The sequence below is a fragment of the Mauremys reevesii genome, linkage group 1, assembly GCF_016161935.1.
Source record: "Mauremys reevesii isolate NIE-2019 linkage group 1, ASM1616193v1, whole genome shotgun sequence".
Lineage (NCBI taxonomy): Eukaryota > Metazoa > Chordata > Testudines > Geoemydidae > Mauremys > Mauremys reevesii.
Genome location: NC_052623.1, coordinates 215,908,928 through 215,929,074, shown reverse-complemented (window position 1 = coordinate 215,929,074; position 20,147 = coordinate 215,908,928). Strand labels below are relative to the sequence as shown.

The following is a 20,147-nucleotide window of genomic DNA, read 5'->3' as shown; positions in this document are numbered from 1 at the left end:
TGTGGGGGGCAGATCTTCATAGTGCAGTGCTCTTATACCTTCCGCTGAAGCAGCTGGTCCTGGCTACTGTCAGAGATGGGACACTGGACTAGATGGACCATGCACAGTTTAACAGCCCCTCAACATTAGGAGATATTTTCCTCATATCCAGCCACTTAATCTCTCTGTCTCCATTACTGCAGTATCTGAAACATTCCCCTTTACCTCCCTGCACCATCCTGAACAAGCCTCACCCTCTGTGGTGTTAATGTCTGCATGAAAATGCACTTACCCTCTTCTGCTACCTGTAGAGTTATTTTGTCCTTTTTTCATCATCATTAGCCAGTATATTTTGCTCTTTCAATTTTTCCTCATAAATCAGTCCTTCCAGCTTCCTAATCAGTTGGTTATTGCACTTGTCTGAATTCCCTCCAATTTGTTACCTTTCTGCTTGACAGCCCAGTGTGAGGCTGTAAATACTGCCACCTCCCTGCTCTGGGATGGCATGTCTCTGTGTATGCAGCCCTACATTACATTGACCAACTGTGAATTCTCACCTCAAGAATCCTCCCAGTTCTTGGGGATTCATGTATCCCCATGGTGAATTTTTTGGGCAACTCCAGACACACCTAGAACTGGGAGGAATCGGGGAGTTAGCTAATTTTTGACATAAGTTTGCCACTCTCCCCCTTCTTTCCCTCTCCCTGCCTGTCATGTATGCAAGGAAGACGGTGGAGGAAATGTCACATCCCCACTGTATTTCTGGATTTGGGGAGAAATTGGAGATGAAGTAGATAATAGAGGCCTGGGCACCAGACACAGTGGTCATGGTTCTAGCCTTACCTGCATCCTTGTTCCACACGGCCAGCACTCGGAAGATGAAAGCACTGAACGTGGCTGCAAAGAAACCACGCCAGTAATTGCGCACGGCAAAGTAGGTGGAAGTGACCTCAATGCTGAAGAGCACCCCTAGAGAAGACAGAGATGTTATCACCTGGACATATACCTGGAAATCTCCCCCGAACTTCTAGTATCCCGTCCAGCCATCATTGCCCACTGCTCCCATCAAGTTTGGGTCAAAAAGGTTTTGCAAAGGAGGAAGAGTTAAAGAGATGGCAAAAGTGAGAGGGCAGAGTCTCTTGCTGCTGGAGGTTGTCTCTCAGTGGGGAGGACATACCAGGGAATGAGTGAGGGTGAGGCTGAAACTATAGGGAATGGTCATTGAATTGGGAGTTGGGGACGAAGGTACCCTGAGGAAAGGCAGAGGAAGGGGAGCAGCCACTTGCCTCCAAGTGGTGTCCCGAAGCAGCAGCCAACCCCCACAGCACAGCCCACAGTCAGGACATCAGTGTAATAATACGGCTGCTACTGGTGGAAGAGATAGAGGAGAGACAGACAGACAGAAGACAATAGGAAAGAAAAGGGAGAGTGAGTCACAACATTAGACCAAGTGTCACAGCTTGTCACCAACCCGCTACCACTAATGCTTGTGGGGTGTATGTCCATAATTGCTCTCTCATTCCTTCCTCCTGGACACCTCCAAAATATCCAAAGGGACTGAAGTAAAATTGGGTCTGGAATAAGGCATAGGCACTAGTCAGGTGATGAAGGCACAGTCTGAGCTTTCATTGAAGTACATGTATTTCTAGCCCTTGTGGTTGTGAAAAAATGCCCCAGCCAGGAATTCTGTGTTGTGGGGACTCTCACGGCAACCACTTCATCATGACTGCTGGTATGGTGTCAGCAGAGGCCCCATATGCAGACTAGTGGGAGCTAAGTCCTTCCTCCTCCAGTGCAGAGGCAACGCGTGGGGGAGCATGGGGGGGGGGGTCAAACGCAGGGCAGGGAGGGAGAGGGGCTCTATCCTCCTCTCCCTGTGCCTTACCCCCCCACCCCACCTGGCATGTTCAGCCTCTCTCCCTAGCAGCCACGCGGGGAGTGGGACGGAGCTGCAGCTACCAGGGAGAGCAGCAGAACATGCAGGGGGGAGGTGCAGAGAGCTCACCCCCTCACAGGTAATGTGGAGTGGGGAGAGTGCTGTGGCCCTAGGCTGGGCTCAGGGTGGGAGGGGTCACTGGGCAGGGGAGACATGTGGGGCGGTCACGTGTCCTCACATTAACCTTGTGCCTCTCCAGCATGTCTATTGCCTGCCTGAAGAGAGGGGGTGATGGTCTAGAGCAGGGTTTCTCAAACAGGGGTCGCTGCTTGTGTAGGGAAAGCCCCTGGCGGGCTGGGCCGGTTTGTTTATCTGCCCCATCCGCAGGTCCGTCCGATTGCGGCTCCCATTGGCCACAGATCACTGCTCCGGGCCAATGGGGGGTGCAGGAAGCGGCGCAGGCCGAGGGACGTACTAGAGACAGGGGAGGCCCCAGTTTGCCCAAAGAGGAGCGCTGGTGGGTCAAGGAGGGTAGAGGCCATAGCTATAGTGCAGGAGCAAGGCCCAGGGTACACCCAAGTGGGGAAGTGCCTAGGGACCCATCTTGATTTAATCTTGCCCGGTGTGAACCCCTGAAATCCACTGCTTAAAAATGAGGAGAGAGGAACACACCATTCCTTGTGAAAATATATATCAAAAAGAAAATTACCTCAGAACAAATCCATCCAAACAGGAAATAACATTAAACATATATCTAAACAGGAAATTACGTCAAAAGGAGCTAGCTAGGACAAGAAATGACCTCTACTTGCTACCGTGGCAGAAACAGGAAGCTAAATCATGGTTATGGACAAAAAAGCCATTATGAAAACATGGCATCTGGATATCTCTGCATTTATTTGCCCCACCTTCAAGGCTGGTGGGCCCAATCAGTTTGTGAGTCTGGAAGGAGGTTTCTTTCACTGCTGTTAGCACCCCCAGCTCATTCCAGCAGTGTTTGCATTGTGCATGCACATCTCTGATAAGCAGTGAGAGTCCCACAATCAGAGAAGACTCAATGAGGTTGGCAAAAGTCAAATGAAATGCCTTTTGCTCCTTCTGTGAGTCTATCAGCTCCACATACGTAGTTTGGAGGGCAAGGAGACCATGGGAAGGGATTCTCCTGTGGTGTATTTATCTTTGTAATTGCTACGTTTCCTCTGTGCTGCACTTCTGCATGTCCAGGAATCTGCTATTTGCTGGGGTGGCTGCCATTTTTGTAAGGCGGAGTTTCTGCAGCCTGTTGCAAAGGACAGACACACATTGGACTGTCCCATGGAGAGGCCACTTCCATTTGTTTCTGTTTTGCTTTCTTTTACCACTTCCCCACAAAAATATTCCTATGGGAAGCACTGGATCCCCACGCAGGTATTGTCACTGGGGGGTTGTGGTACCCCAGCCCCTTCTAGATATTGGACAGCATGCTCAGTGGCCAGCACTAGAGGTGCTCCACACACCATGCTCACATTGTGCATGAGCAATGGAGGATTCTTTACTAGGGTTTGGAGACAAGAAAGGGTGCATGTACACTAGGTGCAAGGCTTAAACATGTATATTAACTGATGTCACAGTCCAGTAGAGAGGTAATGGGCTGCCCGCAGGGGTTAAAATATAGTGGGGTGGGGGCATTTCTCCCCTTCCTCTGCTAAATGCAGAGGGAGCTCCCCCTCTTCCCCCTGGCTTGGGTAAGCAGTGCCCCTCCACAGCTCACCCTGCTCCTTGGTTGGTGCTGTAAGAGAGCCCTCCGCTGTTTTAATTTCCTTTAACCCCTAGTTGCTCCTCTAGTCCATCCCTCTTTTGGAGGTGATTAAGTGTTGTCCTTCAGATCCCACTGGCCCATCGTCTGCGGGGAGCCCCTTTGCACTGTCCTCTTGTCGTCCAGATAGTGAGAGTCTCACGCCTCCTGTTTGTACAGGGCTCCTCCTGTGTGGTGCTGCTGGCCCTCAGCCAGTCACAGCCTGCTTCTCCGCTAGACACCTAGCTCTCATCCAGCCTCCTGGTTGCAGCTCTCAGGCTGCCTGCTATCTAGCCTTCCCTCTGAAGCCAACTTCAAGCTGCCTCCGGCCTGCTGCTCCAGTCTCACACACCTACCTCTGTCTCTCTCCCTGAGAAGGATCCCCTGCCCTCTGGATGTCTAGTCTGTTACCAGTCTGCTAAGCATCCAGGAGCCCTCTATTGGCTAAATACTAAACTGGCTGGTTTTTGTTTATGGCAAACAGTAATGAAATGATCTCTTTCGGCTGGCCTGAGCCAAGACTGGGCTACAGTTTATTACTCCCCTCACTCACTCCATCTAAAGACAGGAAATGAAGTATTTGCTTCAAGGAAATAACACAGTATTTGAACAACCATCAAACTTTGAATACCCTCAAAATTACCCTGGGCACAGTGTCCAAGTGATCGGAGTAGGGCCTTGAGGCGGGGTGGGCACACTCAGACACACCCTCAGGACTAATCAAAAGGGAAACATTCTATGACAAATGATCTATGTATCAGTTTTCTCTAGGGTGGCCAGACGTCCCGATAAAATCGGGACCATCCTGATATTTAGGTGTTTGTCCCACGTCCCGAACGATCTTTGGTCGGGACGCAATTTGTCCTGATATTTCGCTCTGCCAGCAGCACTCGCTTTTTTTTTTTTTTTCCCCCCCTCCTTCTAGCTGCTCTGCCGGCAGCACTTTTTTTCTCCCCTCTGCCGGCGGACGCCCCTCCCCCCCCCCATGTGTCCCAATATTTTCTCCCTCTCATCTGGTCACCCTAGTTTTCTCCCTCTTGACTGGAGGCTGTTGCACCTTGTGTACTTTTGCCTTGGGACTTGCCCATCTAGCCAAAGGATAAATACAGCTCTGTCATGTATATTATTTAAGACAGTGGCTCTGATTCAGAAGCAAAGATGTGAGTGATTAACATTAACATTTTTCTCCACCGCCATATTATTCTCTAGCTTACTGATAAAGAGTTTATTTTGCGCACTAAAAATATAACTTCCTGTTCATAAGTAATATCACTTGCTGTCCATGAGTGATGTCACTCCACACCACTATGTTTTTTGGTCCTTCCTCTCTATTGTAGAAGGTGGTCTTTACTGATTGTGTAAGCAGACCCACCTTTGGATGTTCGGCTTGATACATGGGGACTAAATAGGCTCAGCCATTAGTGATGACACTTCCTGCCCAAATGTCACTTCCTCTGTGGCATTTTTCCCATAATCCACCTCACCATTCCCCCCCTCCCTTGCCTTTCATCCTCCATGATTACATGAAAAAAGAAATAACGTTTCACTACAGAACTGGAAAGAAGTGTAAGCAGAGTCAGGATGAGCCCCACCCTGACATCTGGTGGTAAATTATGGGGAGTGCGGAAAGTGTTGCATTGGTATTTCGGTTATTTGCATGGGCACTCCCACCCCACTTAGCATACCGCAAAGCAGCATGGGATGGTTATTTTCACAGCTGTGGGAGCCCCAATTTCGTTGTTATTGGGGCAGGAGGAATGAAATGTTGTCACCCTGATTGGGTAAATGGGGAACTACAAAATTGTCTTGTGATGGGGGGTTTCATTGTCAGCTGGATAGCGCTTGCTAGATGGGGCACATGGGTTCCAAAACCCATTGAAAAGAAAGAGGCTGGGGACAAGTATCTGTACTTGGTGGTGCAGGCTCTTTGTGTGAGTCAGAAGCACCAGTTCCACCTGAGCTTCTCTCCACTGTGGAATGTCAGAGTTAACTTTTGATTCCCTTAAGAATCTAGATGCAGGTTACTGAGCTGAATTCGCTGGTACTGGGGCTCCCCTACTATGAGCTGAAATCACTGAAGAGCTGGACTTGCTGAGCTGGACTTGCTGAGCTGAGAGCACTGTGCTAATGAGTGGAGCTGAAATCACTGAAGAGCTGGACTTGCTGAGCTGAGAGCACTGTGCTGATGAGTGGGGGAGCCTGAAGCAATACTGGCAGAGCAGAGTGGAGCAGTTTGTGCAGCCACTGGGTGAGTGGAGCTGAGCAGCTCGTGAGGACGGCTGGAGCGGATCACAGGACAGCTGGTGGACCAGAGCAGCTGGCAGAGTGGAGCAGCCCACAGAGTAAGCGGAGCTGAGCTGTTTGCGGGGACGACTAGTGGAAGCAGAACCCCACGAAGAGGCAGGGCAGTTGGCCCCGAACCACGTAAGGTGCCCCTTTCTACCCAGGCTGGGGAGGGGGACCTCTGCAAAGAGACTCTTGAACTCTGGGCTGCCTGACCCGGGACAGAGACTTTTGAATTGTGGGACTTTTGGGACTGTGGGTGATTTAGGGGGGTTGCTGGACTCAAGGGCCCAGAGAGAAGGACACGGCCCAAGTTGCTGGGGTGGGTCTTTGCTCACGGTTTGACCTATGAACTCCAGTTGAGGTATTTTCCAAATTTCATGCTTGTTGTTGTTTATCTTATGTAATTAAACCTTTTCTGCTACACCAAGAGTCTGTGCTTGCGAGAGGAGAAGTATTGCCTCCTTGAGGCGCCCAGGGGTGTGTGTAAGATTTTCCCAGGTCACTGGGTGGGGGCTCGAGCTGGTCTGCATTACGTTGTGGGGAAGGGACCCCTAGGTATTGAACTTGGCCCTTGCTGCTATTGTTTCAGCCTGGCAGAGGGGTTACAGAAGGTAAGTCTGTGCAGAACTTGTTTTCATGCAGGAGATTCACAGTGAGAGAGTTAAGGTGATGTATACAAAATGTCATATATAAGAATACACTTGCCTCCAAGAGGAGCCCCGAAGCAACATCCAACTCCAACCGCGCAAGCCGCCACCACGAGTTCGAGCTGCCTGTACACATTCTGGAACAGAGAGCCCAGCCAGAGAAGGGCATGCCAGGGTTAGAGGCAGCACAGCCACAGAGTTAGTCCCCACATCCTCTGAAGTGAAGCAACAGCCAGCAGCAAATGCAGCCGTCTCTGCTATGGTGAGCCGGGCTCTACACACTGCCAGTCTTTAGTACAGTAAGCTTGTCTCTAATATGGAGATCTGGTCAGTAAGTACAGCCAAGGTCAACTGTACTACAGTGATGTGGTGCCCGCATGCCACCAATCTACTCCTGTGCATCAGTCTCTATACAGATCTGGTATATATAGACAACTGCTGTAGTTATCTTATATTACACAGCCAGTCTCTGCAGGGAGCCAGTCTGCACAAGCTGTTTCTATTACAGTGAGTCAGTCTCTCTATACAGCATATAGTTAGCCTCTAGGGACACTGCCAGTCTTAATAAACAGCTCATCACTCACTACAATGATCTTTTTACTGCAAAGGCTGTTTCTACAGCAGACATATAGTCCGCTCCTATGATTAGCAGTGCTCTGTGCATGCACATTCTAAGACAAACTGGTCTTTATGCAAAGCTACTTGGCAAGTCTTTATGCATGGAGAGTGACTACAATGAGGCAGCTTATGGCTTCTGCACTATCAGAAACTAGACTTGCCAGACCATATTCCTAGCCAGTCTGTTCTGTAACTTAGTAGGCCACATACCTGGCCAGTCCTTATAGCTTACTGGACTGTATACCTGGCCACTCTCCATAATCCTGGTCAGTACATGTAATGTACTGGTCTGTAACACCTTGGTGAACTCACTGCATTTCCTGTACCAATATCCTGCCCCCTCCCCTGCTATGCCCTCCTCTGGAGAAGAAATCATGTTGCCTCTCCCAGGAGATGGAGAGCTTCAGGATAAGTGCACATGGGAACCTGTGCCTTACCTCATACACACCACAGAAGATTGACATGAACTTGCTGAGCACAGCAGCGCAGATGCTGGCAATGTGCACGAAGGGACCCTGTCAGAGAAGAGAAGGGGAAAGATGATGAGGAAAGAGGGTCAGTGACATTGTGCCACTGACATGGATTTAATAAACACAGATGTTGGTGCACGCTCTTCTCTCTCTCTCTCTCTCTCTGGTCATCTCTGCCTCTCTCCCCCCATCTCTCCCCTCTTTCTCTCAGGTAGGAAATCAGTGATTTGAAGGTAACTTAGCATCTTCCTGTGACAGGTTCAGTCACAGAGACCCCCTTGTGAATCACTCATCCAAATATTTATGAAAAACAACTAGAAAGAGGCTGTGACAGGTTCAGTCACAGAGACTCTTTTGGAACTGTCACCTGATGTGCTGAGATTAACTCTGAGCCCATTTTCCCTGCCAACGTGGGACTCCAGAACCCTGCCTTGTTGAGCCAGACATGCTAGCCTACTGCAACACAGACCTAGGTCTGGTCCTCGCCCCCAAAGGTGCAGACTTTAACCAAAAACTGCTCGGCAAGTACTCCTGTCTCCAGCACCCAGATGCCCAGTTCCCAATGGGATCCAAACCCCAAATAAATCTGTTTTACTCTGCATAAAGCTTATACAGGGTAAACTCATAAATTGTCCGCCCCCATAACACCTATAGAGAGATATGCAGCTGTTTGCTCCCCCTGGTTTTAATCACTTACTCTAGGTTAATTAATAAACAAACGTGATTTTATTAAGCATAAAAAGTAGGATTTAAGTGGATTCAAATAATAACAGACAGAACAAAGTAAGTTACCAAGTAAAATAAAGCAAAAACACACAAGTCTAAGCCTAATACATTAAGAAACTGATTACAGATAATATCTCACCCTCAGAGATGTTCCAATGAGCTTCTTTCAAAGACTAGACTCCTTCCTAGTCTGGGCCCAATCCTTTCCCCGGTACAGTCCTTGTTAGTTCCAGCTCAGGTGGTAACGAGGGTTTACTCATAGACTTTAAGGTCAGAAGGGACTATTATGATCTTCTAGTCTGACACAATGCAGGCCACAGAATCTCACCCACCCATTCCTGTAACAAATCCCTGACCTATGTCTGAGCTATTGAAGTCCTCAACTTGTGGTTTAAAAACTTCAAGGTGCAGAGAATCCTCCAGCAAGTGACCCATGCCCCATGCTGCAGAGGAAGGGGAAAAAAAAAAAAACCCCAGGGCCTCTGCCAATCTGCCCTGGAGGAAAATTCCTTCCCGACCCCAAATATGGCGATCAGCTAAACCCTGAGCATGTGGGCAAGACTCACCAGACAGACACCCAGGAAAGAATTCTCAGTAGTAACTCAGATCCCACCCTATCTAGTGTCCAATCACAGGCCATTGGGCATATTTACCGCTAATAGTCAAAGATCAATTAATTGACAAAATTAGGCTATCCCATCATACCATCCCCTCCATGGTTTTCTCATGACTGCAGCCTTCTTTGTTCTCTTCCACCCCCTTTTATAGCTTTGGCACAAGGCAGGACTCTTTTGTCTCTCTGGATCCCTACCCCTCCTTCTAAATGGAAAAGCACCAGGTTTAAGATGGATTCCACCATTCTTCCTGGGCTGGCTTACATGAACACAGGAAGGCTTGCAAGTAAACAGAGCCATTTACAACCAATTGTCCTAGCCAATGGGAGCCATCAAGATTCTAAACCATCATCAATAGTCCACACTTTGCATAATTACAATAGGACCTCAGAGTTATACTTTATATTTCTAGCTTCAGTTACAAGAATGATACATACATACAAATAGGATGAACACACTCAGTAGATTTGTAATGATACCTTACAAGAGACCTTTTGCATAAAGTATATTCCAGTTACATCATATTTACACTCATAAACATATTTCCATAAAACATTATGAAGTGCAGCTTCACACTTCCTTTAATCCTTTCTCTGTAGAACCTTTTACAGAGTCAGGAAACTGACCAATGGGAGGTCAATGCTGTAGGAAAATTCAGAAACAAAAGCAGAGCAGTGGCGGTGGGGTGAAATGGCCCCTTGTCCAAAAAGATAAGATAGTTATAGCCCCTTCCTCCCCAGGGCTTCACAGTGCCCAAAGAGACACCTATACCTGCCTCCCCCTCCCTGGCCATCACTGCACATACACACACACAATAGCAACACTCACCTCTTTCCCTATAGGCATGCCACTCCCCAGCCCAGCTGTCAGGCCTACAACTTTGGCCACAAAAGCTTTGAGTGTGAGGTATTCCTTGAGGACCACTCCCCGCATGATTGTCTTCAGCTCAGGAATCCCAGACCCTGAAAAAAACCAGAACAGACAATGAATAAATAAGCCATAGAAACAAGCAACATGCCATACAGAAAAAGAGACAGACAAAAGCAGATCTTCCCTTGCCCTCTGCTCTCACCAACAGCCTGTGGGGAGACGAGGTGGCAAAAGACAGCGGCAAAGAGGATGAGGATGAGGGGGTAGGTGACCCAGGCCAGGTACTGCATAGGGACACTCGGGTGCAGCTCCTTGTACATCCACTTGTAAGCTGTGGACAGACAGAACAGGAGTCAGCGAGAGCAGCACCTCCCCAAAGGGGTTCATGGGCATCAAACAAACCCAACTCAAAAGTACAAGTTGGCCCAACCAAGAACAATCCAACCACGTCCAGGACTGAACCCCTCAGCAGAAAGGGGTCCTGCCAGCAGAGGGCAGGTGTCACAGGGAGCCGTGTGTATTAGGGGGATGTGAAACACAAGGCTGAATGAACCTGAAAACTGAATTCACCCCAGTAGAAAGAGGGTCTCCCAAAATAGGCTGTGGGGGCTGTGTGTATGTATGTATCTTGAGGGGAGAAATATAATATTAAATTAACAGGACTTCATGGTCAAGCCTTACTGTTCTACCTTGGCCTATAACTGTTAAATATCCTAAGCTAAGCAGGGGATATCTGGCCTATGTTTTGAGGCGAAACTTCCAAATAAAATGAATGTTCTGCAAGTACTGTGTGACTCTAGAGCAGTGGTCCCCAACCTTTTTGTGGCCAGTAGCACATTCATGGTTTCAGAAGAGTGTGGCGGGCGCCAACAATTTTTCAAGGCTTATTTTGTATTTGTACATTAAATAATATGAAAAACATCATATTTAATATTACATAATATATGAATCCTTAAGATAAAAAGGGTAATTTTACATGTAAAAGGTATTAATTAAATTATTCAGCAATTACTCTTTCACCTTACTGTGTGAATTTGCTCTTTTTTATCTACCAGTAAGAAAAATTAAGGCGTTTTTACAAAATAAATATCATAAACAGTTTTCATCTTATTTATTTAAAAAAAGTAAAATGTTGAACTGCTGGTCTAAATATATTTATTTATTCTTACTTTAATATAGAATGAAGCCTACAGCCCCGGAGTTCTCTGTCCCCGGCATGCGCGGGGCCACGGTTTCTCTCCAGCTTAAGCCGCAGCCCCGCACCTGCCGGGGACAGAGAACACGGGTGCCCGCAGCCTGCAGCCCTGGAAAAGCCGGAGAGAAGCTGGGGCCCCATACCTGCCAGGGACAGAGAACGCCGGCGCCCGCAGCCTGCAGCCCCGGAGTTCTCTGTCCCCGGCAGGCGCGGGGCCCCGGCTTCTCTCCCGGAGAGAAGCTGCTGCCCCGCCCTGGCTGGGGACAGAGAACACCGGTGCCCACAGCCTGCAGCCTCGGAGAAGCCGGAGAGAAGCCGCAGCCCCACGCCTGCCAGGGACAGAGAACACCAGCACCCGCAGCCTGTGGGCCCCGGAGTTCTCTGTCCCCGGCAGGCATGGGGCTGCGGCTTCTCTCCCCTGCTGGGCACTAGTCGGGTGCACATAAATGCCCAGGCGGGCGCCATGGCGCCCGCGGGCACCGCGTTGGGGACCATTGCTCTAGAGGATACTCTCCCCTCTGGGTCATTACTGATCCCAGTTCCCCAGCAAGAAGAGCTGTGCTCAGGGAGTAGTGTGGGTGACAAAATAGGGGATATTCTGCCCTGGGAGTTAGAACTGACCCCAATGTCCCAGCATGGCACTATGGAGCAATGTGCAGCAGGGAGTTAGTGCTGAAGGATGAGGAACATGGGATATTAGGCATAGAAGTGAATTGTTCATGTGATTTATGAGGCAGTTTCATAGCACCTGGATGGGACCCACCCTGCAGGCTCTTGGCGCTGGCATAATCCATTCCCCAGCTCACCAGCGCCATGACCAGACCCAACAGAACCAGGAATATCCAGTCTTCTCCAAGCTTCTTGGTAACATATTTCTGAATGTGTCTAGCACAGTCTGTGGACGAGAAAGAGTCTTGAGGCAAGATGTTAAGCCAGGGAGGGTCAAGAAATATGGAGGAAGACCCCTGTCTGTCCCTTCTTTCCCTTATTGAGAATGGCAAGATAGCAGTGTGACATTCTATACCTTGGGGGAGCACCCTGTAACCCCATATTCCTCATTTATATATAATTGTAATCTTGCATATAAAGCAAGCCATGTGAGGTATCAGGGGAAAGGTTATAATCTGCTGAAAGTCATTTTTTCTATCCATATATGTATATCATTAATGCCTATGAAGTTGTGAGATTGTGTTGTATGGTTGTCACTAAAACATGCTGTAAATTGGGGGAATCAGCCAGATATTAGCTCCCCAGAGGCAACAGCAAGGAAAGTAACCAACGCCCTGGCGGGGTATCAAACAACCCATCAACAGCCATTGTCCAGCAAGGGAGCTACAATGCAATGACTCACCTGCATTTTAGGGACTGCAATATCCAGTGGGGTGAGAAAACTGCTTAATCTAGATGTTGCCCAGTCTAATAGGGTTGAGAGTTCAGACTGCCTGCTTATATTTTATTTCTTTTAGTAACTAACTCGGACTTTCTGCCTATCACTTAATAGCAGTTAAAATTTATCTTTTGTAGTCAATACATTTGTTTAACTGTTTATCTTTACCAGCGAGTTTGAATGAAGTGTGTGGCAAATCTGCTCAGGTTTGGCAAAGGCTGGTGTATATCCACTTTCCACTGATGAAGTGGTGAACCAATTAATAAATCGGTATTGCTCATCTTGAGCAGTGCAAGACAGTATATTCCTGGGGTACAGTGCTGGGAGCTGGGGGGATTTGGCTCTGGTGCCTGTCTCTGTGAGATTCATGAGTGGCTCTGGGAGCATTCTTGCAACCTAGCTGGGTGTGGGGCTCCACATGCTGTTGTGCTGAGTGATCACAGCGCCTGGAGGGGTTTGCTGCTGGTCACTAGCAAGGCATTGTGAGAGACAGCGCAGGCTGGAGAGAGTTCAGGGGGCACAGCGGTCCCACAGTCCCAGGCTGCACCCCGGGGATCCCATCAAAAGCAGCTCCTGTGGAAACATCATGTTTGAGTGCTGGAGGACTTGGCACCTATCTCTGTGCTATACAGTACTGCAAAGTCCTCTGCAGTATGGGAAGGATGGGGAGTTTAACCTCTTGTGCACTGGAAGGAGAGATCTCCTCAAATGATCCCACAAGTGTGAGAAAGGCCTCTCCATCCTGGACAGGAGATCTGTAACCTACTGTGTGATGGAATGAGAGACTGCTCTGAGAAAAACTATCCCTTGTAGCTTCTCCTCTTCCACCCAATGGAAATTCTTCCTCCTTCTGGAACAAGGCTCACTTGTCCCGCTTTTGCCCCTCTTGAATTCCATCCCTATGCACCTCCAGCTTGAACAGTGGCAGTCTGTCCATCTTTTGGTAATAAAGTGAGCCTGTCTGTCCAGTGAGGCTGAGTGGTCCTACCTTGGCGTTTGGAGTACCGCTCCTCTTTGACCTCTGTCCGGCTGTCCCGTTTCTGGGGGCTCTGGCTGTTCCCTTGGGTCTCTTTCTCACTCAGTAGTTTTGCCGCTTCCTTCTGTGCAAAGTCAGAGAGCTGGTCTGTGTACTGCCCATAGAGCTAGAGGAGCCGGCAGAGGGAAAGATGAGAGGGGAAAAGCAGGGTTAATCTCCCAATTCACAGACAGAGACAAAGAGACAGCTCCACAGATGGACAGAGAGTTCCACAGACAGTCAGATGCACAGACCCAAGCAAACCCAAACAGAGAAGACAGAAACACAGGAAGACCCAGACAGACAGAGTTTGTCTCACTGTCCTTCTCTGCTGGTCCCTACCTATTGGGAGGAAACGAGTTCACACCCACAGTAACTGATCCATTGTTCCCTGCCTACAATCTCTCCCCATCATCTCCAGCCACTTACAACTGGGCATGATCTCTGTGAGCAGCTCCCCTCCACACCAAGTGTGGTCTGGGATTGCGGGTGGCATGAATACTACATACTCCATGTGACAGATCTTCCCTCAAACATGTCTGTCTCCTGTCACCATATTGCTGGGGCCAGGCCACCATCCAGAGCCTACTCCGGGGCTACAGACTCCCAACAACTTCCGTTCCTAGCAAGGACCAACAGGCTCATTTAGAGCAGAATGGGGCTTTTGCTGACTGTCCCATCCTCCCTCCAAATTGTGCCAGAATTGATTTTGTGATCGTTAAACCACCAGTGATAGTTCAAGCTCAGCTTGAATCTCTCAATGGTGACAAACCATCTTTCTCCATAGCCTGGACTTAACTGTAGTATTAAAGCTGCATTTTCCCTACTGTGGTTTAAAATGTGGCCTTGCTTTAAAAAGCATCTCCATATAAATGCCATGAGAGGGCTACGTGTTTATCATTTCTCAGATCAAACGTATGCAGTTTACTAGTAAAAAACCATTTTCACCTGCTGCCAACTTTGCACATTCAGCCTGGTATTTGAGAGTCAAGCTGGGCTCCTTCCCTCTTCATAAACCATAATAAAAGTTCTGCTACACAAATTATGTCCTCACTGACACCTGTGCAACCGCATTGTCTTCAAAGTGTAGTCTTATTTGTGCCTGTAAACTGCCCCCCGCAAAAAGGTACAGGTGTCACAGAGATCCTAATTTGACTGTTATTATGTTGATGTTGTGCATAGAATCTCTATGGATAGCAATTCCATGCTCTAATAAGAATATAACAGTAGGGATCTATTATCAACCACCTGACCAGGACAGTGATAGTGACGATGAAATGCTAAGGGAGATTAGAGAGGCTATCAAAATAAAGAACTCAATAATAGTGGGGGATTTCAATTATCCCCATATTGACTGGGTACATGTCACCTCAGGACGAAATGCAGAGACAACATTTCTTGATACTTGAAATGACTGCTTCTTGGAGCAGCTGGTACAGGAACCCACAAGGGAAGAGGCAATTCTCGATTTCGTCCTGAGTGGAGCGCAGGAGCTGGTCCAAGAGGTAACTATATCAGGACCACTTGGAAATAGTGACCATAGTATAATAACATATAACATTCCTGTGGTGGGAAGAACACCTCAACAGCCCAACACTGTGGCATTTAATTTCAGAAAGGGGAACTATGCAAAAATGAGGAGGTTAGTTAAACAAGAATTAAAAGGTATGGTGACTAGAGTGAAATCCCTGCAAGCTGCATAGACACTTTTCAAAGACACCATAATAGAGGCCCAACTTAAATGTATACCCCAAATTAAAAAACACAGTAAAAGAACTAAAAAAGAGCCACCATGACTTAAAAACCATGTAAAAGAAGCAGTGAGAGATAAAAAGGCATCTTTTAAAAAGTGGAAGTCTAATCCTAGTGAGGTAAATACAAAAGGAGCATAAACTGCCAAATTAAGTGTAAAAATGTAACAAGAAATGCCAAAAAGGAGTTTGAAGAACAGCTAGCCAAAAACTCAAAGGTAATAACAAAATGGTTTTTAAGTACATCAGAAGCAGGAAGCCTGCTAAACAACCAGTGGGGTGATCGAGATACAAAAGGAGCACTTAAACACAATAAAGTCATTGCGGAGAAACTAAATGAATTCTTTGCTGGAGTCTTCATGGCTGAGGATGTTAGGGAGATTCCCAACCCTGAGCTGTCCTTTGTAGGTGACAAATCTGAGAAATTGTCACAGATTGGAAGTGTCACTAGAGGAGGTTTTGGAATTAATTGATAAACTCAACATTAACAAGTCACCGGGACCAGATGGCATTCACCCAAGAGTTCTGAAAGAACTCAAATGTGTAATTGCAGAACTATTAACTAGGGTTTGTAACCTGTCCTTTAAATCGGTTTCTGTACCCAGTGAGTGGAAGATAGCTAATGTAATGCCAATATTTAAAAAGGGCTCTAGAGGTGATCCCGGCAATTACAGACCAGTAAGTCTAACGTCAGTACCGGGCAAATTAGTTGAAACAATAGTAAAGACTAAAATTGTCAGACACATAGAAGAACATAACTTGTTGGGCAAAAGTCAACATGGTTTCTCTAAAGGGAAATTGTGTCTTACTAATCTATTAGAGTTCTTTGAAGGGGTCAAACAAACATGTGGACAAGGGGGATCCAGTGGACATAGTGTACTTAGATTTCCAGAAAGCCTTTGACAAGGTCCCTCACCAAAGGCTCTTGTGTAAATTAAGTTGTCATGGGATAAGAGGGAAGATCCTTTCATGGAACTGGTTAAAAGACAGGGAACAAGGGTGGGAATAAATGGTAAATTTTCAGAATGGAGAGGGGTAAGGTAACTAGTGGTGTTATCATAGAATCATAGAATCTCAGGGTTGGAAGGGACCTCAGGAGGTCATCTAGTCCAACCCCCTGCTCAAAGCAGGATCAAACCCAACTAAATCATCCCAGCCAGGGCTTTGTCAAGCCTGACCTTAAAAACCTCTAAGGAAGGAGATTCCACCACCTCCCTAGGTAACCCATTCCAGTGCTTCTCCACCCTACTAGTGAAAAAGTTTTTCCTAATGTCCAACCTAAACCTCCTCCTCTGCAACTTGAGACCATTACTCCTTGTTCTGTCATCTTCTACCACTGAGAACAGTCTAGATCCATCCTCTTTGGAACCCCCTTTCAGGTAGTTGAAAGCAGCTATCAAATCACCCCTCATTCTTCTCTTCTGCAGGCTAAACAATCTCAGTTCCCTCAGCCTCTCCTCGTAAGCCATGTGCTCCAGCCCCCTAATCATTTTTGTTGCCCTCCGCTGGACTCTCTCCAATTTATCCACATCCTTCTTGTAGTGTGGGGCCCAAAACTGGACACAGTACTCCAAATGAGGCCTCACCAGTGCTGAATAGAGGGGAATGATCACATCCCTCGATCTGCTGGAAATGCCCCTACTTATACAACCCAAAATGCCATTAGCCTTCTTGGCAACAAGGGCACACTGTTGACTCATATCCAGCTTTTCGTCCACTGTAACCCCTAGATCCCTTTCTGGAGAACTGCTGCCCAGCCATTCGGTCCCTAGTCTGTAGCAGTGCATGGGATTCTTCCGTCCTAAATGCAGGACTATGCACTTGTCCTTGTTGAACCTCATCATATTTCTTTTGGCCCAATCCTCTAATTTGTCTAGGTCCCTCTGTATCCTATCCCTACCCTCCAGCGTATCAACCTCTCCTCCCAGTTTAGTGTCATCTGCAAACTTGCTAAGGGTGCAGTCCACACCATCCTCCAGATCGTTAATGAAGATATTGAACAAAACCGGCCCCAGCACCGACCCTTGGGGCACTCCACTTGATACCGGCTGCCAACTAGACATGGAACCATTGATCACTACCCGTTGAGCCCGACCATCTAGCCAGTTTTCTATCCACCTTACCGTCCATTCATCCAGCCCAGACTTCTTTAACTTGCTGGCAAGAATACTGTGGGAGACCGTATCAAAAGCTTTGCTAAAGTCTAGAAATAGCACATCCACTGCTTTCCCCTCATCCACAGAGCCAGTTATCTCATCATAGAAGGCAATTAGGTTAGTCAGGTATGATTTGCCCTTGGTGAATCATAGCTGACTGTTCCTGATCACTTTCCTCTCCTTTAAGTGGTTCAGAATTGATTCCTTGAGGACCTGTTCCATGATTTTTCCAGGGACTGAGGTGAGACTGACTGGCCTGTAGTTCCCTGGATCTTCCTTCTTCCCTTTTTTAAAGATGGGCACTACATTAGCTTTTTTCCAGTCATCCGGGACCTCCCCTGATCACCATGATTTTTCAAAGATAATGGCCAATGGCTCTGCAATCTCATCGGCCAACTCCTTTAGCACCCTCGGATGCAGTGCATCCAGCCCCATGGACTTGTGCTCGTCCAGCTTTTCTAAATAGTCCCAAACTACTTCTTTCTCCACAGAGAGCTGGTCACCTCCTCCCCATACAGTGCTGCAGAGTGCAGCTGTCTGGGAGCTGACCTTGTCTGTGAAGACAGAGGCAAAAAAAGCATTGAGTACACTAGCTTTCTCCACATCCTCTGTCACTAGGTTCCCTCCCTCATTCAGTAAGGGGCCCACACTTTCCTTGACTTTCTTCTTGTTGCTAACATACCTGAAGAAACCCTTCTTGTTACTCCTAACATCTCCGGCTAGCTGCAACTCCAAGTGTGATTTGGCCTTTCTAATTTCACTCCTGCATGCCTGAGCAATACTTTTATACTCCTCCCTGGTTATTCGTCCAATCTTCCACTTGTTGTAAGCTGTTTTTTTTTGTGTTTAAGACGAGCAAGGATTTCACTGTTAAGCCAAGCTGGTCGCCTGCCATATTTACTTTTCTTCCTACACATCGGGATGGTTTGTTCCTGCAACCTCAATAAGGATTCTTTAAAATACAGCCAGCTTTCCTCGACTCCTTTCCCCAAGGGTCAGTCCTAGGACCAATCCTATTCAACTTATTCATAAATGATCAGGAGAAAGGGGTAAACAGTGAGGTGGCAAAGTATGCAGATGATACTAAACTGCTCAAGATAGTTAAGACCAAAGCAGACTGAAGAACTTCAAAAAGATCTCACAAAACTAAGTGATTGGGCAACAAAATGGCAAATGAAATTTAATGTGGATAAATGTAAAGTAATGCACATTGGAAAAAATAACCCCAACTATACATACAATATGATGGGCTGCTAATTTAGCTACAACTAATCAGGAAAAAGATCTTGGAGTCATGGTGGATAGTTCTCTGAAGACGTCCACGCTATGTGCAGCGGCAGTCAAAAAAGCAAACAGGATGTTACGAATCATTAAAAAAGGGATAGAGAATAAGACAGAGATTATCTTATTGCCTTTATATAAATCCATGGTACGCCCATATCTTGAATACTGCATACAGATGTGGTCTCCTCATCTCAAAAAAGATATACTGGCATTAGAAAAAGTTCAGAAAAGGGCAACTAAAATGATTAGGCGTTTGGAACGGGTCCCATATGAGGAGAGATTAAAGAGGCTAGGACTTTTCAGCTTGGAAAAGAGGAGACTAAGGGGGAATATGATAGAGGTATATAAAATCATGAGTGGTGGTGAGAAAGTGAATAAGGAAAAGTTATTTACTTGTTCCCATAATATAAGAACTAGGGGCCACCAAATGAAATTAATGGGCAGCAGGTTTAAAACAAATAATAGGAAGTTCTTCTTCACACAGCACACAGTCAACCTGTGGAACTCCTTGCCTGAGGAGGTTGTGAAGGCTAGGACTATACCAGGGTTTAAAAGAGAACTAGATAAATTCATGGAGATTAAGTCCATTAATGGATATTAGCCAGAATGGGTAAGGAATGGTGTCCCTAGCCTCCGTTTGTCAGAGGGTGGAGATGGATGGCAGGAGAGAGATCACTTGATCTTTACCTGTTAGTTTCACTCCCTCTGGGGCACCTGGCATTGGCCACTGTTGGTAGACAGGATACAGGGCTGGATGGACTTTTGGTCTGACCCAGTATGGTCATTCTTATGTTCTTATGCAGCATGGAAAGACCCCCAGCTTGACCCTCACATCTCAGAGGAATTTTGTGATGCTGCTTTTAAAAAGAAAACTGTTTTACTTGTAAACGGAGTACAGTTGATCTGGAATCACTGAGATGGTAAATACTAAGGATATGTTTACACTTTGAGCTGGAAGGTGTAATTAGCAGCTTAAGTAGACATACCTGCACTAGCTCTGACTGAGCTAGGGTGCTAAAAATAGAAGTGCAGATGCAGTGGTGGGAGGGGCTAGCTGCCCAGAGTATGTGCCTTGCATTTTGGATGGGATCATACTTGTGGCAGCTTGCCATTTGCACCACTCTGGCTACTTCTATTCTCAGCGCACTAGCTCAATCAGAGCTATTGCAGGAATGTCTACTCAAGCTGGGAATCACTAGGGTGACCAGATGTCCCATATGTAAGCCATCCTGCAGGTGTCCTGACTTTTTCTTTAAAATGGGCAAATTGTCCCATATTTTCTGTCTCCCCCCCCCCCCCAACAGTACTGGGGGGTCCTGCTGCTGGCTGGATCCCTGCTCACCAGCCACCAGCCCACCAGCAGTGAGTGGGGAGGGGGTCCACTGGCTGACAATGTGGAGGGGTGTTCAAGGCTGGTGACAGAGCAAAGATGCAGCATGCGGGGCCAGCTGCTCCCCCTGCTGATCCGTCAGCGCAGCCCCTGCTGCGTGCCAGCTTTC

General features: G+C 47.3%; 1 protein-coding gene across 1 annotated transcript in view; it reads right to left on the bottom strand.

The window, feature by feature from the left end:
- CLCN1 (chloride voltage-gated channel 1) overlaps positions 1 to 20,147 on the bottom strand; it is a 70,955-nt gene that overhangs the window by 35,498 nt on the left and 15,310 nt on the right. Inside the window, exons 2-8 of the mRNA XM_039495906.1 lie at positions 13,431 to 13,584; positions 11,819 to 11,950; positions 10,063 to 10,191; positions 9,819 to 9,952; positions 7,618 to 7,695; positions 6,621 to 6,699; positions 823 to 948 (exon numbers count right to left, since the gene is read on the bottom strand). Of these exons, the coding sequence (XP_039351840.1) occupies positions 823 to 948; positions 6,621 to 6,699; positions 7,618 to 7,695; positions 9,819 to 9,952; positions 10,063 to 10,191; positions 11,819 to 11,950; positions 13,431 to 13,584 (832 nt within the window). The remainder of the gene's footprint in view (positions 1 to 822; positions 949 to 6,620; positions 6,700 to 7,617; positions 7,696 to 9,818; positions 9,953 to 10,062; positions 10,192 to 11,818; positions 11,951 to 13,430; positions 13,585 to 20,147) is intronic.